Source organism: Lytechinus variegatus, chromosome 3 (genome assembly GCF_018143015.1).
Source record: "Lytechinus variegatus isolate NC3 chromosome 3, Lvar_3.0, whole genome shotgun sequence".
Lineage (NCBI taxonomy): Eukaryota > Metazoa > Echinodermata > Echinoidea > Temnopleuroida > Toxopneustidae > Lytechinus > Lytechinus variegatus.
Genome location: NC_054742.1, coordinates 7,381,181 through 7,407,526, shown reverse-complemented (window position 1 = coordinate 7,407,526; position 26,346 = coordinate 7,381,181). Strand labels below are relative to the sequence as shown.

Genomic DNA, 26,346 nt, shown 5'->3' with positions numbered 1-26,346 from the left:
GCACTGTATTGTTTGTGAACAATGCAGTGCCCCTCCAATGCTTTGTCTCCTCAGGGTCACTGTCCGCCAATGTCCTTTCTTCAACATGTTCAAACCGGGCTTTAAACACCCTCGACGTAAAATGTTCTCTCAACTAGAACTCATCTGATTAATTTGCCGCAGCCACTGGGTTGCACTCATTAACATTGTTGTGAAAGTTATTTAATGACTTTGACATTCGATTCAGTAGCGTACGCAGGGGAGGTGGTTACAAGGGTTGAACCGGCTCCTTGAAGTTTTTTATACCCTTGTACCCCCTAATTTTTTTTTTTTTTTGCTTGGCAATTTTTTTAGAGGTACAAAACGACGTAAAATTTATGGTGAAAACTTCTTTTTTTTACTTGTCATTTTTTCGGGGGTAAGAAATGGCCTTAATTTTTTTTTTTTGGGGGGGGGTTGTGAGCATTTCAGTCAGCTTGAACCCTCCTTTTAAAAAAAAACTGCGTATGCTACTGATGCGAGTCACATTCCTCATGGTGTAAATATGGTTCATATGGACCTATGCTTAAGCAGTTGAATCTGGAATTCCCAGTTTGGAATAAAATCTTGATTGATGTATATGACGATGCTGTGAAATTTAGGCGTAATTAATCCTGTATGCCCCCCCCCCCCAAAAAAAAAAAAGCATGATGAATTTGAAGCGGCATTGACAGTCATGCGGGAACGAGAAAACAACACCTACCTAATTTTCAATCCTTTGGAAGAAAATGTGTCATATGTATAAAAGAAGGCTTTTGATTAAAAAATAACAAGAAAAGTAATTAGGAAGGGGGGGGGGGCACTTTAACTGTGCATGCTCTATCACGTAGCAGGCCCGTCGATATCGATATATCGCTCGCGCGCTAGCTGTAGCTCGCGCTCTGGCGCGGCGCTGTAGCTACGTCTCGTACTATACTGTGTTTACTCTTGATCTTCAATCATGGCCGCTGCCAGTTCCCTGATATTTGACTGGCGAAAAAACATCACTTGCAGGTAAGATATCATGATTTTGCCTATTTATTTTACTTATTCACTTATGTGATTTTCTCCTCTAGTTTGTGTTTTGCGCCTCAATCGGCCTCACTTATTATATTGCAGATGGAATTCAATTGAGCTTGAGCCGTGCAAGCAGCAGTGTGAATTATTTTGAACTTTCATTTGTCAACAAAAAATCACTTGTTCACTGCAGACTGCAGTGCAACTAGCCGGTGTCACAGCTAGCCAGGACTCAGGTGCCCCAGGCCCAGGCCATGGCCTGGGTGCATTACTGCCGCAGTGTACAGGAAAATTGAAGGCACGGCGCATGCAAAATTGCAACAAACTCCCGCAAATTTCATAAGAGGATTTACAGAATCCAGGGGCCTGTTGCACGACGAGATGAGCAATACGAAGGAACGAACGTGCTATCACAGCCGGTTCGAAGATATTCTCGTATCTGTCATCGTGTTAAATTGGCAAGATCAAAAACATAATTTCTACAATCACTCAAACTTTTTATAAAATAAAAAATACATGCACTGGAAAACAATGTTATACACAGAATTACCTATTACATTTAAAACATACATCGTGTAGGCCTATGGCTATGGTTGGAACTACCCCTTATCGACCATCTAATCTTCTAAGTATCGTATCTGCGAAAATATCAATTTTACCCAGTTTTCGTCTCATGTGTGCAGAAATTGAGTAGATCAGATTCCCATGTTTCGCTCGGCGACTACGATTCAGTCCGCGTCTATCATGTATATCGACGAACAACAAATGCGACGATTTTCCATTTGCTCATTTGCACCCGTCTTTTGAAACCGACCACCCGCGGTACACTAAGTTTACGGCCGATTCTTGTCGCGGTGGCGAAATATTTTTACTCTTTCAAATCAGTTCTATGATGTCAACATGCAAAATGATCGCCTCACTACTTCCACTGCGAGCTCCGGCTCATGATTCGACGATTGACAACGGATATTTGTTTTAAAGCCGTTTCCTATCGGATTTCTTGGTTTTTCAGCGGGGTTTGGGTTTGGTCTAAACAATTTTGATTAATTCTACTGAATTTCTACTTTTTGTTGCTTCTTTTTTTCACGTAAAATCGATTCTTGCCGTTTCTATGGACACTGCGCCTACTCTTCCTCGCGTATCGTTTGTAATATGCAATAATTTTAACGCGCGCAAGGTGGTCGGTTTCAAAAGAGGTGGTCGATATGTAGTAGTCTCACCATACCGTACTTTGAGTGACTTTGAGGTCCATAATAATCCATTTTACAGAGACGAACTTGTCACTCACACATCCCCGAAAAAGTTGCCATCTTGAAAATATCGAGTTTCGCGAGATTTGACTTCCGGGGTTTATTTTCTCTCTCATATCATTGCCATTCGATGAAACATCAAATTTCTTTCTTTGCAAACATGATTTCGAGTTTGAAAAGTTGTTTTGATGCTGGAAATACGAAACGGTTAAGCAGAATTGTGTTTTTTGAAGTGATTTTTTGTTTGCATAATTCATGAATATTTTCAATTTTTGTTAGGCCTTTATTTATTTTTTATTTCTCAGGCGACGTTTTCTTGACGCCAGTGTATGAATTGGGGAAGGTTTTTTCTTCGGGCAATGGTTGTTTTCCGACTTCACAAATGTGTCGCATATAGCCTGCAAATCTAAAACACTAGACGATGTCGGACTAATGAGACATAATTTATCTTGAGTTTGAGCAAGGTTGTTTGATATGAATAACAATTCGTACCTCTAATGAATAACAAATGTCGCATTGAACTTGTGCAGTGATGGGGTGAAATAAGATGAATAGACCGGGCAGATTGCGATCGAGCTAGCTAGTGCATATGGGCAGCAAAAAAGGGCAAAAATCTCAAAAATTAAGAAACTCTTAGAAATAAATGTACAATGTAGTATCTCAGTCTTTCATAAGTAAATGCAGTCTCTTTATTTTTGACATATTTACTAGTCGCCCAAAGTAATTTATTCATTTCTGAATGTTATATTTCTGAGAGTTTCTTTATTTTTGAGATTGTTAATTTTGACCCTTTTGGCTGCCCAGAAGTGCAGTGGTCACGACTCTGGTAAAACACTTAATCTACACGTGGCGTGTGTGTGTGCATGTATACAACGGCAAGTCATGTGCAATCATGTGTGAAGCCAAAGGATACAAAGAGGGTATGTTAGCCCCCTCTTCAAATACAGTAGGGGGCCTATATATTTTTTGACAGCAGATGGGTTACATCAGGGATGGAAGGGGTATATCTCTTTTCAAACATAGTAATGACACCAGGGGTGGATCTAGGAGTTTCCAAGGGGGGAAGGCGCACATTTTCCCAAGGAAAAAGCAAAAAAAATGTTTCATTCAAAAATGAAGTAAATTACTTCTACGAAAAAATCTGACAACCAAAAAAAGTCCTCACTTTCAAAGGGGGGGGGCACACTTATGTTTTCACAGCATTTTTACATATTTAAATTATGCCTCTCAAGGGGGGGGACAGGGGCTGGCTGTGCCCCCTTGACTTCAGAGGTTGTTACACCCCCCCCCCCGGCACCCCCCAATTTAAATGCATGCCCTGTACATGACCAGTGGAGGATCCAAGGGGGGGGTGGGCACATCCTACCAACCCCCTTGAGAGCCATTATAAAAAAAAATTAATGTAAAATGCTGCTTTTACCTGTGTACCCTCCCCCCTTTTATTGGTGGCGGAAGCCCCCAAAAATATTTGGGGGGTCCACCTGAAAAAAAAGGGTTGTAAACCAAAATTTTATGGGGGGCCCATCTAGGGGGACCCAGGGAAAAAAATTGACAAGGGAAAAAAAGGTTTATCAACAGAAATTTTAGGGGGGTCTGTGTTTTTTTACTCCCCCCTCCCTTCATGCAGGTATATACTGGACCCGCCTCTACTGCAGCCCTTGAACAAAGACACTTTATTATACACAGCTTGTAAAACACACTCATACAAATTCAAATTTTTCAAATTCAAGTTTATTGATATATCCTGACATTGAAGGATCATCATCAAAAAACAAAGAAACATAAAAAATAATAGAGCATCAGCATAACATAGTAACAATGAGGTACACACAACATACACAAAACCATATTTTATATTTTGCTCCCCCCCCCCCCCCGGCTCTCTCCCCTCCTCACGCATAAGGCCTGAATCTCCCCACTTTGTACTTGCATCATTCAGCCACTCTCGTGATCACATGCACACACAGCATATCCACATTCAGCATTGCTGGAGTCATCATGGTACATACAGTGTAACATGCAAATGAGTGTTGGCAGCCAAATCTCATGAATAAATTAGCATGAATATATGCTCCCAAATTTCTCTGCAAAAGATCATGATATGGCAACAAAAATGTAAAGGATTGTAGAAAAATTACATCAACTACTTGATTGTAGAGTTAAATTCCACTGAATATATATATTTGCATGTCATTTTATATGAACTAATTATATGCTAATTTATTCATAAAATCATATTTTCTGTTCTAATTCAGTAATTGAAGCTTGTAGAGTGCTAATTTTTGCCGTAGGTATTTTTCATGGCTTTTTTAACAATTTTTTTTAAACAACTGATACCAAAGACGTTTTCTTACATATTTTTTTCGCTTTTGAAAATTAAATAACATATTTCAGCATTTTCGGGGCTGACATGTACTACCAAATGTTGCATAATTTTCAAACCACATACCCGAGCATCATAAATTTGGACTCAAAAGTTGTGCTAGACTTGAGGGAAATATTCTTGGAATGATGTGGAGTAATTTTCAAATGAAATATTTATTGCAAAAATTTTGAGGCATCACAAATATACGGCAGAATGCGTTTTAAAAATTTGATCTTTAATTACCCATAACTCCTTTATGAATGGCCGAATTTTCTTAATTTTTTTGTTGCATTTCTAATGCAAAGACCTTTCATTTGATGTATCATTCGCTAGTGATTATCTTATTTTTTGGGTAATATAGCTGCATTCTTTCGAGATAGGAAGATTGGCGGCAAATCGGCGCTTTCCGTTTCACGAAGGCAATCTTGTCTTCCAAGTCTGCGACATCGGTTGATATCGATATTATCGGAAAAATAATTAGTCTTCATCATCACCTAAACCTTTAATTTCAAAATGACAACTTTTCATAAAATCATTTATTTCAATTAATGGAGATCAAATAATTTGTTGCATATTACCGTTAGTAGAAATGATGTATGAAGCTTACTTTATGAGGTACAAGGAGAACAAAAATTGAAGATTCACAAACATACTTCGATAAAATCTTAATTCCAAAATCTAAGATTTTGCATTCCATTGACAAAATTATATCGAGACAAGTCAGTTCTTGTTTTCTTCAACAATGTTTTATTTCACTTATGACTTATATGACTGGCAGCAATTGTCATGACAAAAATGAAATGAGGTAGTGTACTCTTCGAGTAGTAGAACTAGACACTTAGTTCAAATGGACTCACTAGTGAACCGTTACACTGTGCAACTCTTCAAAGTAGCTCGATCTATCCTCCCAGGGATCAGAGAATAACTCTTTTGTTTTGAGAGATTCAAAGACTAGAAAAAAGGGGCACCAGGGTGCAACTGAGCATAATGCGATTTTTCCATGGATGCAGGTCCCAATATGAACATTCTTTTTTGCAAAATAATATCCCCCCGTTGAAAGTAACTGAAGAAAAAGGAGATGGACAAGGAGAATAATGAGAAGAATTTTTTTAAAGCAAGAAAGAAATGAAAAAATAAAGAAACAAATAGATAAATACAAGAGCCAGAAGCAGCATGTAGGGGATAAAACAGTAGTTAAGGATGAGAAAGAAATAAAGGAAGAAATGAGGCAGAGGGTAAGGAGAAAAGGGAGGAGAGATGGAAGAAAAAGCCATGGATGAGGAAGAGGAAGATAAGGTAAAAAAAAATAAGAGAATCATGTCATTTGTGAAGAGAGATCAAACGTTTCAAATACTTGGATCATTCATACACACATACTATTTTATTTTCTGGTAAATATAATAATAACATATAAATATATCACGTTTAAAAAAGCATCAAGTGCGAATCATAATTCGTTCCGAGTGCCCAAATGACAGGCCTACCCAACAAACTAAGGCGTCAATCTTTCAAGTGATAAAACTAAGTCAAAGTATGTGTCATTCTTGTACTCACGTACGTGCTTGTGAATGGAAATAGAGTTGGCTCCAGTTAATTGTTTTGCTAATTTACAGCAATTGCCTGATTATTGATAGCATAAGCCGTATTCTTGTTGCTCATGGCACCCATACACTTAAAGCTAAATGATAGTAGTTGCAGTAAAACACTAATTTTGTGAGAAAGTCTGCAAAACCAAGGTTAAGTATGACGAAATCATCGTGGATCTAGATCTGGTTCAGTTACATAAACTGAACTTTGTGAAATCAAAATCTAAGCTGAAATACGATCATACTGAAGATCACCAACACAGATAGGCACAGGTGGAACAGTGTATTATTATTGCTGGAATAAAGACCAGACAGAAGTGACCGAATCCGCGCTTATTTTACTTATTTCTCAGCAATTACACAATTTCTTCCAGAATCCTTAGGCACATATTTTTTATTCATACAAACAGATACTTGGGTGGTCATTATATTAGATTCTGTAAAGAGTCATTTTGAGATCGTTACCAGAACTGGAATTTATCTTTAACCCTGACATGCTACCAAGAATAATCAGAGAATAAACTTGATAGTTTATCAAACTGTGAAAAGATGTGTTGGGGGAGTAAATAAAATGGGCTTGAATTCAGACTATATAAAGGCTCTGGCCAGGCCAGCGCCACATGCACATGCTAGTCACCAACAACGACAACAATGATATGGGGAGCATTTCATGAAACCAAATCAGTCAGGGATTTTCACCGACTGTTGTTCTAAGCTACTGCAATCCTCGCATTTGATTGGCTGGCAGCAAATTAATGACTCGGGGGAAAATCATTGATAAACTTGACGAAACATGACCGGACCTCGATATCGCTGCATCAAACATACGTACATACTACACTGCGGCTAACAGCGCTAGCTCTAGCTAGCTACGTACACACTGCGTATTATCAACACATGCGCTGCACACACAATTCACGATCACTTCAGTGTGCACATTGACGTTTAAGTTAGATCTACGAATCTACTGGACAGTGAGAGCTTATTTTGAACTCGTATGATTTCAGTTGTCTTAAATTTTAAAAGTATGCTCATTTTCAGTAATTGACACTCGCATACTAGATCTAGGATCTACTAGAAAACTTCAAATTTTTCATTATTTTTGTTTTCATTTTGTTATTTTAGGGTTGCCACCGGGGTGGCCACCCGGGCCACTGTTCCGACATTTTCAGGTGGCCCGACGCCGTTTCGGGTGGCGTTTACTTACATTGACTTTCTCAGTCTCTTATTGTCGCCATCTTGCCATCTTTATTATCATAGCCTAGATACAAGATGCGTATAGAGGGCGACGATATCATGAGCAGTGCCAACTTAGATTTAAAAAATACTTGCATCCGCTGATAATCTCATGAATAGTAAAATAGTATCCCTAAATTAGACCCCAAAATAAATAAAATTATTGGAAATTGTTTTTCAACTGATTGGTATGGTGTCAACATTTACTAAAAAAAGTTAGGAAGAATACAGGTTGGGGAAAAAGATTTTTTTCAAGGTCAAAGGTCAATCTCTGAGATTGAAAAGCACAGGTTGGCGATCATGGTGTCAAAATGCACTAATTCTAACCAGAAGATCAAATCGAATAAAATTAAGTACCAGTGCCGTACCTAGACTGCACATTCACCAATAAAATTCAAGGTCAAAGCCTTTCAAAGGTCAATGACCATAAATATGTTTATATAAGGGGCTGTCCAAGGATTTCCTAACAATTTCCCATATAATTCTTTCAGTATCTTCACTTCCTGCATGCATGATATCTTGAAACACATTTGGTAAACCGAAAATTGTCCCTAAATACAATAAGTGACAGATCAGCATGCGATCTAAAGAAAGTCTATTCTGAGTATTAAAATTGCTTTCATAGATTTATGGCCCAGTATTTACATGTACCTCTTTGATTTATAAATTGAGTGAGATATAATCGTGGAATTTTGAAATATTTCACTGTGTATTTGTATCCACATTTTGTGTTTATTATTAGGATTTTCAATATTTATGAAATAGTGAGCTTTAAAGTTTAAATATTTATCTCTTTGTGAAAATACTATTAAACTTTTTACATAATTTTTAGTGACAGTCTACAGCAATTATTAGGTGTTAAAAGGCATGGAGCATAGCAGTTATCACGTACCAAAAGCTATGTGGTTCAGTATTTTTTTTTTAAAGAAGTGGTAGATCAAAGTGTTAGAGTGAATGCCTGAATGATAAGTGTACATAAATGGGGGGGGGGGGGAAGAGTCATGAAAAATATGTTACAGATTTCATGAAATCAGAAATGATGTATTGTGTACATGTACAAGATTATGGAAGTATGTGAACAAGGAATACTCCATGAGCATTTTTTTTGTACAGTTTGTTGCCTATGGCATTATGTGAAACATTTGACTCTTGTAAACTCTGGGGTTGATGAGATACTAATGTATGCCTGTGATACTGGTTCACATGCATTTATGTACAAAATTAATTTGATACAGCGTGCTTGAGTAAAACGTTGGGCATAATCCCAATCATCAGATTATCTGAGTAGTTAGATTACAATAATCCACAAATCTCTTAATGAAATCATACTTGTATTGATTACTTGCACACTATGTACAATGTATACATGTATGAATGGGAGAGTGATAGGCTAATATAGTTTGTATAAGCGGGACCCATGGTATGTGTACAGGGGTATGTTGAATAGAAATTAGAATTTCTAAGTTGCTGATAGAGAAAGGGAATTGAAAGAGTTTTTATGAAACAACGTAAAGATAGCTGTGAAAGAGAACATTTTAAAAGGTTATGAGAAAGTGAGAGAGAAAGAACAGGGGCAAAAAAAGGCAAAAATGATTTTGTGTCTCGCCCACAAATAACCAGAAATATCGTGATTTGCGAGAGCACACAACAGAATTGTATTGAAACATTGTGAAATGCCTGGGGTGGAATAACACTTGTCACAAGAGCCTTGCACATAAACTTTAATGTTGACCTGAAAATGACCTTTGACCTTACCATGTGACCTCCGACTGCAGCATTACATGCAACTCCCCCAAGTCCATCTACCATCTAGTAAGTTTGGTTGAAAAGCGACTTACGGTTGCGGAGTTAGGTGTCACAAGAGAGTCTTGCAAGTAAACTTTAACATTGACCTGAAAATGACCTTTGACCTTACCATGTGACCTCTGACTGCAGCATAACATGCAGGTCCCCCAAGTCCATCTACCATCCAAGTTTGGTTGAAAAGCGACTTCCGGTTGTGGAGTTGTGTGTCATTAGGTTTGTGATGGATGGACGACGGACGGACAACATTTGGATCCCTAAGTCTCGCTTCACCTCTGGTGGGCGAGACAAAAAAATGAGGGTTAACACCCTGGTGCTTGGGGCAAAAGTGTCTTAAAAGTTCTGAGGGAGCGAATCGAATAATCAAATTTTTCACCTTTTCCTAAAAATCTAACTTTGTGATAGATTTTGTAATGTTATTCGGAAAAAATCTTTAAAACCCCTTTTTGTCTCGCCCACCGGAGGTAAAGTTGAGACTTAGGGATCCAAATGTCGTCCGTCACAAACCTTATGACACTTAACTCCGCAACCGAAGGTCAATTTTTAACCAAACTTAAATGGTAGATGGACTAGGGGGACCTGCATTTAATGCCGCAGTCAGAGGTCACATGGTAAGGTCAAAGGTCATTTTCAGGTCAACGTTAAAGTTTACATGCAAGACTCTCTTATGACACCTAACTCCGTAACCGTAAGTCGCTTTTCAACCATACTTGGATAATATGTCATATCCGTTGCGCGCAATAAGCCTGTAAATGCGCGAATTGTCTAAAACTTTCGCTCAAATCGCGCAGATATTTATGGTACAGCAGAAAGCAACATTTTGCACGCAATCAAATGGAGATCTCAGCCAAATTTTGCTATGCCCATCGTTAAGAGGCAGGTCAGGGGGCAGCGGGCAGAAATCATGTTAACTACACCTGTTGCCCTTGGTTACCACCTCAGTTTGTTGTTTTGCAGGCATGGTGGATTACATGACCCTGCTTTTGTCCAATTAGAGGAACAAATTATTCAATGTTATAAAGAGAGGTTTATTAACCCCAATACATGACAATAATTTCAGTAGAATAAAATATTCTGTACAGTAAAGCAAATGGATGAAATGTTTCTTTACATATCAAAGACTAGTAAATTGAAAATGAATTGAACTTGAATTGAATTCCTAAATCAAGAATCTCAGAAAGAGCTGGTTGCACTTATAAAATCATGAATATGACACAATTTTCAGGGCATTAAGATTTGTCAAGTCGTTTCAAGGTATTCATGCAATACCATGATACCACACTGAATGTATTTGATGTCTATCTCTGTTTATCTGTTTTGTTCCTAAATGAGCACATTTGACCCCCTTTTTATCTAATGGATAATGTCTTTTTCGATAGTCTTTTCAAAATAAAGAACCAACTTATGTAAGATTCGAACCGCTTTTAGGGTATTTTGGCTACCAATGAAAGTTTGTTGAACTTTTGACCTTTCCTTGACCTTGTCTTAACCCTTTATATCTCCTGGATGAGGACTTCTGAAGATGAACTTATCAAAATCAAAAATAAAAAAAGTACATGCAAAAAAGAAGAAGAAAAAACAACCCCCCCCAAAAAGCTTTCCTAACACCTTTAGTGTAATTTGCCATTAAAGAAATTTTGTTGACCTTTTGACATTTCTGGTCATAACTTTTTAACTGGAGGTCATGAGAGTATATGATTGTGTACACTTTTTTGTTCAGTATAACAAAACAAACAATTTGGTGTATGACTTGACACAATCTGGGTAATTCCAGAAAATGACCCTATTTTGACCCTCACATGGTCAAGATGACTATTAGAAATTACCACCAAGTTGAAAGTTGTTCCTTATGATGTCACCAATCATATAAAAAAGAAAAATTGGACTTACCCAATTTGTAGAAATGGATGACGTATGCTGCCTTACTACCATGCAGATAGTGTTGAAGACTTTGGAAAGAAGACAATAAATGTAGACTTCCTAATTTTGATAAAGGTTTTTGTGAGGTTCCTTCTTAGTTCTAAATGAGAGAAACATTAAATGAATTATTGCCTCATCAGGTTTGTCTGTTCATGTTTTATGCTGTTTGAATGTATGGAATAAAAGACATTGAAGGAATCACAGCTTCATTTAAATAAAGTTTAATGATGGGGGGAAAATGCTTTTTAAATGGCTTCTTTTTAATACTATAGTGCTTATATGAGATCATCTCAACCACTTACAATACCCATTGTCTTGTAATATTGCTTCTATGTAATGAATTTGATATTACTTTATTCTGTTATTGATTTCATTTCATTTGTTTATTTAATTTTCTTAACATGTTTATTTGTTTGATCTTTAGATACTTTCTGCATGGTCTGTGCAAGGAAGGAGATAGGTGTCCCTATGCTCATAACAGATCTCATAATGTGAAGAGTAATGTATGTCGCTACTATCTCCAAGGAAAGTGCCACTATGGAGCCAGCTGCAAGTAAGTAAAGTCTTTGGATATCGGCAGTCTGTTCATAATGCATTTACATGTAGGAGTGATAAATAAGAGAAATAATCTTTAAGAACAAATCTGTACATAATGATAATAATGGTGGCTACTTCTATAGTGCACAGGTCCACCTGTGTATGTTTGTATTAGAGATCTGTAGAATCTTTTAGAAAGCTTTTAAGGGCAGGATCAACCTGACAATTCATTGTATATGTATTTAATAAAAGCAAAACAAAAAAAGAGAGATAAATGTTGGTGAAGGTTTGATGAAAATCAAACAAAGATTAACAGAGGTATGAATTTAAAAACTTTGTATTTAATGATGTCACAGATAAGCAGCTGTTCTATATTTCGTGTGATATAAATTTCCCCATGAAAAAAAATTGAAAGGGATTTTTTTGTCTTATGATAGTTTCCCTGATTAAAAGTTATTTTGTTTGTGCAGTGAATATATAATCAGTCCCATCTTCCTCTAACTATTAGAAAATAGGTTTATTCATCATGTTCCATTAAAATAATTGAATTCATGTAATTTATATTTCGGATGTACATATGGATGAGCTCCTTGCATTTGACTTCTCAAATTTTGAAAATTCACAACTCTCTCATTCTTTCGTGAATTTTCATCAAACCTTCCCCAATATTTTCTCTTTATTTCTATGATTTTAGTAAACCTAAGTCATCATCAGGGTGAACTTCCCCTTCAATTATGAATGGATGAATGGTGATGATTTTTTTTATTGAAATTCTAATCATTATTTTGTTCTTTTGTATAGGTTTCAACATGTAGCTCCTACAAACAATGTTTCCCAGAAAACTATCTCTCCAGCACCACTGCCTGTGTCAAGTAAAGGAGCTACCATTGAGAGTCAACTAACAACACTTCATTTGAATGATCAGAACTCACCTAATGAAAGTGTGGATAAACAGTGTTCTGGTAACAAGTATTCTATGAAGGATCTAGTTTATGCTAAAGAATTCATCCCTGGTCAACCATTTCAAGGCACCTGTGAGTATTTGGAGTATTTCATTCTTGAAGTAATACTTTTAATTTTCTTATAGGTTTGTTTGCATTTGCCTTTGTTAAGTTTGATAGTTACTTGATAAAATGTTGAAAAATATAACTTGAAAACTGTAATTCTTACTGTTTGCATGAATGACACTTTCAAGAATTTTTGGCCAGATGATGGTAAGATTACTGAATCTTTGTCATCATCTCATATCAAGATCTAGATTTTCAATCGTATACCAACATTATTAAAAAAAATAAAAATAAAAGAAAACTGATTCATCAATAAGTTCGAAGATACTTTTAGTTTGTGTATTGGATGAAACACATTTACAGTTGAGACTTATGTAAATGAAAATTCAAATAAATGAAATGTATGCACTTTTTTATTTATTTTTTTTTAATTGGCTGTTATTATTGATTACCATAAATATTCCACTCACAAGGGCCAATATTGCATGAAACAAAGATGAGTTGCATTATTGGCCCTACCTTAGAATCTATCTGGTATTCTATTTTGAGCCATGCAATATGATATAAATACTTGAAAGATTAATACCTTATTACTAATTATTGCTTTGCTGTGTATATCAATCTTTATTATGTAGTGCCACCAACCTATAGCGCAACAGCCAAGAAGAATGGTGAGAGTGGTGCCCTGGTCATATCTACAGAACAAGTTCCTAGGCCAGGACCTCAGGCTATCTTATGTCCCTATGCAGTGAAGGGTACCTGTCGTTATGGAGCCAAGTGTCAATACATGCATGGTGAAGTGTGTGACCTCTGTGGAGAAGCTTGTTTGCTTCCATATGATGAGGAGCAAAAGAAGAACCATAGAATGGTGAGTTATTTCAAGTGTAAAATGATTTTAACCTCTTCTCTTGAGGAAATTCCACATTAAATATAATAGGTGTAATACATCTACCTATAAGTCAACCTTCTATAACAGTTGGAAAGTGGAAACAATTTTGAGACCAACTTGTAAATCATGCATTATCCATGTCTTCAAAGTCAAAGTTTACCTGAATTTAATAATCCCATTAAAGGGATTTGATTTTTGCAGATTCACCTGTGGAAAAGCGAATAACACATCTCATCAAAAATTGAAAAGAGAGAGAGTTACATGTAGGTTTATCTACTTCTGCTATGTAGAACTGTTGTCTACTAACAACAGAAACAATTTGGGTCATATTTTTTTTCTTGTAGCATAATAAATGTTATTTAAGTAGCATCTAAATTGGACATGGCTGCTAGAATATTGTTTACTTCATTTATTTCCTATTAGACTTGTCTTCAGAAGCATGAGAAAGACATGCAGGAAGCATTTCTGTACCAGCAGAGTAAAGATATAGTTTGTGGTATCTGTATGGAAGTTATAATGGAGAAATCACCAAAGGAACGCAAATTTGGTATCTTATCAGACTGCACTCATCCTTACTGCTTGGATTGTATCAGGAAGTGGCGCAGTGGAAAGCAGTTTGAAAAGACTATTATCAGGTATTAATATTGAATGATATTAAAGAGTTTTAATAATTGAGATCTACTTGTTTGAATTTAAATAATTCGAATGTTATGTGTTGTTGGATGTAGGATTATAATTAATAAATTGGTGTTAGTTTTAGGGTTCAAAACATGCTTTCAGAAGAATTCAGTTAGAGAAAGAGACTGCCAGCTGAGTGTAGATTTTCATAGAATTTGTAAGGTGAGTCTGATCAGTCACCCACTAAGAGTTCTGCAAATGCATATCTTTTGCCTATTACATTTTACAGAGCAATACCTACATAATTCATGAAAATTCAACAATATAATGTTCAGAATTGGCAAGGTAGGAGACTTTAATTTTTATATACTTACTTGTAGTATGTAGCTATCGGGAACACTAGTTGTTATCTGCAGGGGATGTCCAACATGTAGAAAGATGTCTAATTTTATTTTCGTTATTATTTGCAGAGGATGTCCAACATGCCAAAAGATGTTGAATTGTTGTTACTTGCAGGGGTGTCCAACATGTAGAAAGATGTCTAATACTATAATTGTTAGTACTAGGCCCGTTTTGAAAGTCCATTTTTTATGCACGTGTACACGGCGTGTTTTTCGGTCGTGTACACGTGTACACGTTGTAAACACTGTGAGAGCGAGTTCTGTTTTCATGTCGACACTGACCCGCATCAATATGTCATAAAAAGGGGTCTATATAGCCTAAGTCACGGTTTTAAAGCTTACCTGAGAAGTTTGAAGTATCAATCCACAAAAATTGGTGCAAATTAAAAGTTTACTTGGCTTAGCAGCGCATTAAATTAATAAAGAATGCAAAAGAAAATCAGTGCAGGGCCCTAGCTAGCGCCGACGCTCGTTAGATGCGCATTTTGTATACTGTACCGTACATGCATGCACAGATCGCTGCAGAATAAGTGTAACTGAAGTTATCGATTAATTTTCATTATTATGTTGCCAATTTGAAGAGCGTTTGTTTGTAGGCTTGTGTGCGAGCGTATAACACGTAAGTTGTAGCGATGATCGCTATCGCAATTGGTGATTCTCAAATTGACTCTGAGTGTGATTGAGCAACGCTTTCGAGCTTTTGAGACCGGAGCAGACCCATTTCGTGGTACAAAAACGTGAGTCTCCAGAAAGAATGTGGATTAAATTGGCGATTTTGGAAGTGAACTCACTCTGGATTAATTGAAATATGTTGACATATTAGTAATTAAAACATGTGCAGTGTCTGAGAACTAAGATTTAATGTGAGGCTGTGAGCTTGTTTATGCAGATGCTACCGTGTACACGGTGATGGAATTTAGTACACGTGCACTGACTTGACCGTGCGTGTACACGTGTACACGTGTACCCGAAATGGGCCTAGTTAGTACGGAAGATGTTGATCATCGTGGTAGTATAGAATCGGTAAAGGAAATAATCTGTTGTCTCACGATGCAGCAAACTGAAATTGCAACGTTTCGTCTGCAACCGCTAGTCTTCGTCAGGCAATGAAGTGGACAATTGCTGCGTGCTGTCGGTGCCGGAACCGCAGCGCTCCGACCAATCAGAAGCCGCGTACGGTGCTATTGCTGGGCAGCATGACGCGATAGCGTTGTTTACAAGATACCATGCGTGGCTTGTGCCAAAGTATATATCTCAGAAATGGGCAGACCCGTTAGCAAAAGAATGCTAGAACATCGCCGAGATGTCAAGCACTGGCGCATAGATAGTTCAGCAGTAGCAGAGCATGCTTGGAATGCAGATCACCCTCCCAATTGGATTGAGGTAAGCTGCATAGCGCGGGATAAGCACTGGTACACACAGCATATTAAAGAGGCTATCCAAATCCACCTACATCCGAATAATGTTAACAGGGATAATGGCATTGACATCCCCGAGGAGTGGCTTCCGACCATTCGCCGGCATGCGCCCCCTACGACTGTCCGACACTCATCGGTGAATCGCCTGCTCTCCACGCCAACGGGATTCCCCCAACGTCCGCATGCCGCCCAACGATTGCACCGTCTGTGGCTTCTGATTGGATGGTTGCTCCGACCAATCATAGCGCGGCGGTTCCGGCACCGACAGCACGCAGCTTACGGTATAAAAGGCGCACGCAGCGATTGTCCACTTTATTGCCTGACGAAGGCTAGCAGTTGCAGTCGAAACGTCGCAATTTCAGTTTGCCGCATCGTGAGACAACAGATTATTTCCTTTACCGATATTATAATTGTTGTTATTTGCAGGGGATTTCCGACATGTAGAAAGATGTCTTAATAGTATAATTGTTATTTACAGAGGATGTCCAACATGTAGAAAGATGTCTAATTTTGTGACTCCCAGTGATTATTGGGTGGAGGATCCTGATGAGAAGAAGAAGCTAATTGAGAACTACATTGCTGCTTTGAGGTAAGTATGAAAAGGCAGACCAGGGGCCCGTTGCATAAAACTTTTTACCTGAGAAAACTCGGGTTGTTTTAACTGGAGTTTTTGTCCTGTGTTAAAGTCAATGGCAGAAATCAGACTAATCATAGTTTTCAGTTTTTACCAGAGTTTTCTCAGGTAAAAAGTTTTATTTTTTATTTTTTCTCAGGTAAAAAGTTTTATGCAACAGGCCCCAGGGGGCCATTGTAGAAAGAATTATTATTAAATGCAACTAACACACCTGATTTTCAGTCAATAGATCAGAAGCATACATCTCTGACTTGCGTTGAAGATTTTTTAGTAGCTTTTTAATGCAACTCTTTCTGCTATGGAATACAGTACACAGCAATGTGAAATGCTCAATCAATCATAACTTTATTTTACATTATGAAGGGTGACCCTTACTCATCAGATGAATTGTACCTCTGTGTGTTAAAGGCATTTATATTGTTGTAATGAAAATATTGTATGACATCTGGCAGCTGCATATTGTTAGTATTGACAAAGCAATGAGATTATATTTCTACATTTTTAAAAAGAAATTTTATGGTATTGTGATTATACAAATGTTTGAAATAAATAAAAATATGCTCAATCTGTTTCTATTTTTCTACTTAGCACCAAGCCTTGTAAACATTTTGACCAAGGTAATGGAAAGTGTCCATTTGGTGCTGACTGTTTCTATCTTCATGCTTACCCTGATGGTACAAAGGAAGACCGTGCTAAAGCTCGTCAATGCCGTGCATCAAACAACAAAGTCAAGACCATCCGACCTGCTCTCCTTTGGGAGTTCTTTGAACATCGCAATGGTCTTTATGACTTTGGTAGCGATGAAGATGATTTCTTCCTATTTGGCTCTTCCCTTTGGAATGATGATTGGGACCTGAGTGATCCTAGTGAGACTGATGAGTGGTGGGAGTATCTTCAATATATGGGCTCAGATGATGAGAGTGAGAATGAGTTTGATTCTGACTGGAGTGTTGAAGTACCAACATCTGGTGAAGGGGAAGAGACTGCTGAGGTATCTGTAGAAGGTAACCAGGAAGAGGGAGATGAAGAAGATGCCGATGATGAAGATGCAGATGATGAATGGGAGGATGGTGAAGGAGATGGAAGAGAAGAAGAACAGGGAGAAGGAGAAGAAGGTGAGGAAGAAAATGAAGAGGGGAATGCTGAAGGAGAGGATGGAGAGAGCTTTGGGATTGTTGGAGGTGATGTTGAGTACATAGGTGTGGTTGCACCAGATATGTTAGAAGAATGTGTATACAGTGAAAATGATTCACAGTATTCTGATTGCGTAGATTGGTGATAAGTGAGTCAAACCCTCATAACCTATTGGTTAGAGGGTATACCTACCCACCAACTGCTATAGAGTCGAAGAATCCAGCCAAAATGTTCGAAATAGTAACTCACTGAAAGATCCTCATGGTGTGGTCTTCAACCAGGTAGCAAGTTGATAGATGAAAGTGGTTTGTTTCTACCATTGTGGTGTTAAGGGTCCACTAATTATACATGTTTCGAGTTTGAAGATTCTAGGATATGTCTTGCTCAATTGTCTTTTATGGTTTAGTTGCATGGTATGAAGTAGAGCATATATAGAAGATATATGCACTGGAAATGAATGAGTTGATTATATTTCCCTCTTGTTTCTTCTCATGTGGGCTTTGTAAATGAAATATTGACAGATTGAGATGGCTGTTTGATAATTGTTTCAAAAGAAGACAATAAGTTCATTATGTAGAATCTTTGCAAACATGTGTATGATGATCGCTCCACTTTTGCTATACAAATTCATGGAATGTTTACCACAGTAATTCATTGACATAATGCTGCTTCAGTTTTTAATTTTTGTCAAATGATTGTCTTACTGTTGTTGTTTAACACCATTTATATTGGTTACATATGTTCCTAAGAAAGTTGCACAGTATTGAGCAAAGGCTTTAATAGTGTTGGGGTTAGCAGTGCTATCCCAGATGACAATGATGATATACATCAATATTGAGGTGCACGATGGTGTGGAGGGATGTTTGTAATGGGAGTTATATTGTTTCAAATCAGTTGCCATGGCTTTGCAACTATTGCTCAGGTGACAAACATGAACGTGTCTTATTGTTGAATGAAGACCTGTTCACTTATTGACTGGTCTCACTCAAGTCATGTGCAGTCAAGCCAAATGAATTATTATCACCACATGCCTGATTTACAGGACCTAAATACTTGTCTTGCCAAAAATAGTTCTACATTGCTCTGCGTAAATTTTCAATCCCATGCTAAATGTAGGAAAGGATGTTACATCTAAATTTTTGCAGTACTCGGACTGTTTGTTATCGTTGATTTTAGTCAGAAGTGAACTGGCTAGCATGAATTTGCAGTTTATTCAAAATTATGAATGTAGACTTGTACATGGTTGACTTCAACAGTCATCCTGTACATATTGGTTGTATTTATAGAATGAAATGTTCCTTGACTAAGTTATAGAGTGATAGTATAAATCTATTTTTTAGTACAGAGTAGGATGAAGAATTTCCTTTATATTTTCATGAATAATTAAATTATAGATATTGTTTAGACTGTAGTATAGTGTGTTTGAATTGAATTCAAAAGTATTTTTTTCTTTCCTTTTCTCCTCTGTTAGTCTGGTGTAGATAAACACAAAGCAATAGTTAGAAATAGATACAAATTTATAGATTTTGTAGAAATATTTTTGCCTCACATATGAAAACTTTATTGTATGATGGTGATTAGATATTGTCTTTTGTATATATGAATTTATGCAACATTTGCTTTCTGTATTGAAGTCTTTAGATGTGCCTGTGTACCTGTTTCCATAGATTATGTTATCATTTCTACAAGTACATATTCATACAGAACTATATGTCTTTGATTTCCTTTGATTTATGCTCTATATGCTTTCATTGCATCTCTGTCGCTTTGTGACATTTAAATGATGGGTTTTATCTCATTGTAAAAACATAAGGGTGGTATTTGAGGACATGTACATTGTTCCCCACACAGAGAGTAGTGATTGCATTCCTTGATTAGGATGCTGGATATGTGGTTGAAAGTTGGAAATTCAAATTGGGTAACATTTGTGAAGCATAAATGAAGGTTTGTACAGTCTTGTGCCAAGAAAAAAGATAAAAGATTACAAGATGTATTATATTTTTCTTCAATGTATTTGTACATCTCGTTTCATTTCTTGTATACTTAACACACCGGTGTATGTTACAAAGATATCTCTATTTTGGCATATAGTTTAGCATTGGTTTACAATACCAAATAGTGTTGATCCATTCCATTATGTTTCTATACTTTATTTTGGTTGTGTTATAATCCTTTCTTTGTTTTTATTTTTGTGCCTCTGCTGGGGTCATCCAATTTTCATTCTTGTGATGACATAAACAAAATTGACCAAAAACATTTCAAACTAGGTTCATGTTAACATAAAGAAGTGAAAATGGTCTGATTAGTTTGGTGGGGGGGATCAAATCAAATCCAGCTAGATTTTACTCCTTTTTTCCTTATTGAATTTAAAATTTGAACGATTTTAAATAATTTTTTTTTCTTATGTTATTTGTTTCTCTTTTTTTTTTTCTGTTACGGGGATAACTTGTCTATCATGCAGAATGTCACTTTTATTATCATCTTTTGTAATATCACTTGTATTCTCATAATATGAAGATGATTTATCCATTGCATTTAAATTGTATTATTTTTTATTGATTAGTCATTATCCATCTTGCCTGCATAGCCGAGTGAAATTATATAGGCACCGTTTTTGAAGTTTTTCAAACATCATCACAATGGTAAAAGTATAAGGACCTACTTCATAAAACATAGACATTGCAAAGTAAGAAAGTCCCTAGTCCATGAAGCAGAGTGTCAACAATTCTGCCTATATCTGATGGTGTAATGCAGTTTGTTTTCATTCTTGTTGTGACCTAATTTGATATGAAAAAAGGGTAGCCTGTACATTCCACAATATATTTATGTTGTTTTAAAAGTTGTCCATCTTTTATGATAATGTTAGGTCCCTTAAATGCAATATTTTAGTTTATTCTTTAAAGCACATACCACTTTGCATGAAGCCCATTGGCAGTTATAGTCCTTTCTAGTCAAGGATTTATCCTTTGATTCATAGACATGATTATGTAGTTTTTACCTCCTGCATTTATCGTTATTCAATAGGGAGATAAACTATCTACAGGGGGGGGGGGGTCTGCTCATTGAACTTATTAAATGAAAAAAATACATTTCATGTGGTATCTATTACAAAGCACCTCTTCTCAACTAAAATTAGGATGAAATAAACTATTGTGTATGGTTATAAAATGTATTTTATAATCCAGAATCTCATGAATGAATAAGGCTAATCTCTATTAAACGACTGGGGCTCTACTGTGATTGTTATATCTTCAGTGTTTGGATGTAATCTGAATTCTGAAAATGTTCTTAACTATTCTCTTATTATTTCTTGTCTCTTCCACTGAGAGTGCATGCTGTCATAGCTATATAAATGCATAAAACTGCGAAGTAGCCTGCACAATGTATGTGCACAAAAATAATATCTTTGGATATGTATTCTGAAATGGTCAGTTTGAGAAAAGTTCTTTCAAAACTTCAACAAAATTTACAATAGGTACTGGGATAGTTAATCTCAATGTTAAAAGCGAATTTTCTTGGTTAAGAGGAATTGCTCGACCCTGCAAGACAATTGCATATTGTGAGAGGAAAGATTCTTAAGATATTAGAGAGTTGGATTAGCAGACTTTTCACCCATTTATGATTTTGTTTGAAAAAAATCTGTCATAGGTACCGGTAGATTTAAGAGAGAATCAGCTTAGGTATGTTTAGTACTTAAAAGCACACAAGTATAAGTGTTAGAGGCCCAAGATATATATTGCCTAATGTCAATATTGCATGGTCGTTTTTATCATTTTACAGAAGAGACACACTTGTATTAGAATGAAATTACTTGCCCCCTAAAAAAATTCTAGTATGCTACCCATAGGCTAATTCATGCTTATAAAACATTTAATCATTGATTGATACTAGAAGAGTGGAAGATACATTATGGATGGTCCTAGCATATATAATTTTCTTCAGAATATTGATTTATTAAACTAGCTATTATGTTACTGATGTAAAACAACAGATAACAGAAAAGTTAAGAATTTGTCAAGAATACCATGATCCCTGGATAATACTTCTTTTGAAGGAATGAATCCTCTAGCCAGTTTGACCCTAATTTAATCTGAACTTTTGTTGGCTGTGTTATCATATGATATTTGGGAATGTGAAAAAAATAATGAACCGTAAGAAAATACTTTAATTTAACAAATATGTGATCATATCCAATTTCATGAGAAATCTTACACCACTAATTTTGACGACTCACTAAATTAATCTGAATTAATATAGGTATTTAATCCTTCAATATGTTTTGAGTTTCTACATGTCTTTTTTGTATTCATTTTAATGATAACTTGATCAATGCTGCATTTGTATTTCATAATTAAGTTCAATGTTTCAGAGCAAAGAAAGAAAGAAATAGAGAACATTGTAAAGGTTTATAAAACTGATGGATGCAAGTTTCTTATCAAACTGTTGATTCTCAGATCCTTCACAAAATGCTCATCTTTCAACTCATACTTTATGTGTATATAACTTTATAGAAGTATATTTCAAATTGTCTCCTGATTATGAGTTTTACACTTTGATTGTCAACTGATTGCTGTAACATTAGCCAGATATTGCCTTTTTTATTTGGTATATTCTGTATACATACATGTCAGACTCAACCAGGGATGATAAAACTGTCAAAACAATTAAACATTGGTTAATTTACATATGTGTGTGTTCATTTCATATTGATATTTATTCAGTATACATGTAAAAATAGGAAATATTTTGTACTGTTTACATCTGCTCTTGTGAAATTGAATTTTGTACTTTTGATATGACTTATTTTTCCCATTGGGAAGCATGGGTAATGTGACTGTACTCTTATTGAATCTATCTGGGGATTTGGTGCAAAAGTCATGGCAGTGTACTACATGTAATATGTTTTTTTTCCTTGAATGATTACTTTAAGAATATTACATTTGAGATTGTATATCATAAATATTAATTTTGTTGATTCTCACTTAAGATATAGTTTTGTACTAATAATCTGTATTTTGTGGACTTTTATTACTTGAGAATATTCTAGAAATGAAACTAACACAACCGTAGGGAATACTACATACTTGAAGAGTGTATATATGAGATAGTATGATGAAATCATAACAATCTGTTGCTTTTTAATATATGCTCTTGTTTCTCTTTAAAAGGTCATAGTGGTCTTTTTAGTAGAGAGGCTTTGAAGTTCAAGTTGCCAATGATATAATAATAATAATAGTGGCATAGTTACCCAGGATAGCCACTTCAGTTCCGAAAACTGTTCTCCCAGCAGGCCCTGCTATTATTACCCCGGCTTTAGCACGGCTACCTTGATCGGGCGCTCGAGCATTCGAGGAATTTCTTCCTACCAGGTACCCATTCACCTCACCTGAGTTGAGTGCATCACAATGTGGATAAATTTCTTGCTGAAGAAAATTGCGCCATGGCTGGGATTTGAACCGACGACCCTCTGATCCACATGATCCATTGTCATTATCAAGTAACAAGTCCTTATGAAAGGACATTAATCCATTCATTATATTCTTAGACACAACAAAAGTCAAACAGCAGCATTATTAATTTGATACCTATTCTAAGCTTATATAGCTCCTTGCAGGAATGAAAGAAGGAAAGATCCTGACCAAGGCATTCATTGAGATGTTTGTATTGTGACCTGATACCTCCGTGTAATAAGAAATCTTCCGTAATCAGACCAATTGTTATACTTTGAATTCAGTGTGTGATGTAGACTCAATATTATCTCATTACTTTTATGATTATCTATGTTTACATATTAGTTTAATTGCATATTCTCAATTTCTATTATGTAAAGTCATTTGCTCATAATCCTGCTACTTCTCTTGACACATGTTATCCTGCACATAACACAACAGAGAGAAGTCTGCAACAAAGGGTATGAATCTTCTATAGTATTATTCTCTAAATGCCTTACCATTGAATATGGATTGGTTGTACTTTAAGATTGATGTATAAAGAAGTGAAATATATTTAAGTGTATTACTTTTGCTTGGATACATTAAACATGCTGGGATGAATTGCATCCCAATTCAAAATATTGATTGAAGTACAACTAGCATTTTAGTTGGATAAGAAATAAGTTGTATTTAAATCACTTCTAATCAATTATAACAAACTAACTTTGAATCAAACTACATATAGATTACCATTTTGATTCATAAAGTATGTCTCATAAATATGTGTGATAAAATAAAGTGTCATTGTATGCCTATGCTTGACATTTTTATATACATGAACCATTCAGTCAGACCTTCAAAGTAATTTGCCTGAAAAGGTCTCCTACATGTTCGTGCTTTAAATTTGAGAAGAAAAAAAAATGCTTGGCCAAAAGATTAAGTTACGGTAATAATTAATTACTGCAGGGGAAGTCTTCATTTTAATAAAAACAATTAAATTTATAGCTTGGGTATTGAATTTAATACCCTCCCAGCATTCCAAGGTGAATAAATAAACGCAATTCTATTATTTCACTATATATTATATATATTATATTATTTCAGTGTACATTCACATGATGTATTTTTCATAGCTTGACGTAATATGGTGCTTTCTTTAATGATATGATTGTGGAAACCTGATGAGTAAAATGAAATGATTAACTATGAAATGAAATAAAAAAGAGGGAACGGATCCAGAAGTATTTATCACTTATAAGAGAGTGCATGTAAAGTCTTATTTACTACATGGAATATGTCTTGAGTAACCAAGGAAATACTATCTTTTTTGGAGTAACTATCTGAGCATATATTAGGAAGAAATATTTATTGGAAAATGGAATGTGAGCTTGATGATTACACCATTTTCAGAGCTGAATTTTAGAAGGTAGAATTGTATGTTGCATTTGTTTATAGGGGTGAAAAGGGGATATAATTGTGATACCATGTGCATGGTGATGTATTGAAATTTTCTTTAATATCAAATAACAAGTTGTGTCATCTCTGAAAACTGTTGTCAATTGGAACATTTTAATTCCATTTTCTCCTTGTTCCATAAAAAGAAAAACCCATTTTGAGATGCCTTTTTATTCATGAAAGAATAACGCATTATAGTTTTAGGGTTAGATACAATGTCAATACTATTTCAATATCAACTTTTTTATCTGCTAGCCACAAACTGTAGGAAGTTTGAATAAGTTGTGCAATTTGTTTATTTCAATTAAAAATAGAATACTCTTCATGCAGCAAGAATGAATGAAATATGTATGTCAAATCACTCTTCAACTCTTGTATGATAATGTATATGCTAGATATTTGTGTATGCATAGATTGTTCATGTAGCATACGAAGAGAGAAAACTTTCAATCCAATTAAAACCTACCTCTGTGATACAGATAATATGAGTCTAAAATGTTAGCGGACTGCATGTTAGATAAGCCAAGTCCACTAGAGGAGTTGTGAGGATAATCTTTGTACAGCATTTAAGCAAGATAGTATGATGTTGATAAGTAGCCTTTAGTGCTTGTAGCACTGTGCTTTATTGGTATGAGGGTAACTATTACGACAAGCATATCTGTGATTTGATACATCACCCAAATGTTGAAAACTGCGAACTCAACCCTGATGGATAGTGGTAATAAATTAGTTTGCAATTGAAATCTTTTAATGTTTACAGTTTGTCTACTTTACATACTTACGTGAGAGTGGGTATTGTATGCCACTTGTTCAAGCTAAACTTAAGTTGTTGCAACTAGCAATCATTTTTATGACAAACTCTTCAAAATCAAGATTTATTTTACCATTATCATGAGTATATATCTGGAAAGTTCATGCAAACAAAATTTTTTGAATAATGAAGTCTAAGCTGAAAAGTCAGCACATTTAAGGCTACTTACACAGAGATGCTCTTGTGGGAATGCATCTTGTTATTGCGTGGAATAACACCCGTCACCAAGAAAGGATTTATTTTGCTAATTCTTAGTGCTCAATTACACATTTTTCTACCATAATCATGTGGCACATAATTTCATTTATACATACAAACACTTGGTTATTTCAATCAATTATGTTTCAACTCATTTCATAATAAAAACTTAAGGAATTTGTTAGAATGCGAAAGTATGAACATTCATTAACACCACTTCAAAACAAATTCAATGCACAAACCATGTGAGTTTGAGAGTGATATGAAGGCCTTAAAAATAAACACAATATCTTATACTGTTGATGGCAATCACAAATTATGCTACAGTTCTGCTTACAAAACAAACTCCAAATCAATTAAAAACTATGTCATTGGTAATAACTTTATCCCATTTTTTGTCTGGATTAAGTTTCCCTGGGTGTGAATGGATGTAAACAAATTTGACTCTTATAAAAAAGGGAGTATTTTGGAGGCTGTATATTATGATATATTTGGTATCTTAGTTGTTGATTGTGCGATCACAATGAAATTCAACACACACGTCACCCATGACGTAATCTACAAAATTGTTTAAATTATTTGACTGTTTCAAAATCATTCAAATTTTTGATAATCATTGATTTAAGTTTGATTTGAAT

General features: G+C 35.6%; 1 protein-coding gene across 1 annotated transcript; it reads left to right on the top strand.

Moving 5' to 3' along the window:
* Positions 1–901: 901 nt before the first annotated feature.
* On the top strand, positions 902–25,442 carry LOC121410116 (probable E3 ubiquitin-protein ligase makorin-1). The gene is made up of 7 exons (XM_041601996.1): positions 902–1,011; positions 11,599–11,727; positions 12,513–12,745; positions 13,354–13,586; positions 14,031–14,242; positions 16,523–16,633; positions 17,267–25,442. Exons 1-7 carry the CDS (start codon positions 959–961, stop codon positions 17,955–17,957), a joined length of 1,662 nt encoding a protein of 553 aa, XP_041457930.1. The 5' UTR covers positions 902–958; the 3' UTR covers positions 17,958–25,442.
* The last annotated feature ends 904 nt before the right edge of the window (positions 25,443–26,346 follow it).

Bases quoted from the DNA above. Each gene is read 5' to 3' on its own strand.
- LOC121410116 (XM_041601996.1), top strand. From the start codon at position 959: ATGGCCGCTGCCAGTTCCCTGATATTTGACTGGCGAAAAAACATCACT. The intron at 1,012-11,598 runs GTAAGATATCAT...TTTGATCTTTAG, and splicing joins CGAAAAAACATCACTTGCAG to ATACTTTCTGCATGGTCTGT. The intron at 11,728-12,512 runs GTAAGTAAAGTC...TCTTTTGTATAG, and splicing joins CACTATGGAGCCAGCTGCAA to GTTTCAACATGTAGCTCCTA.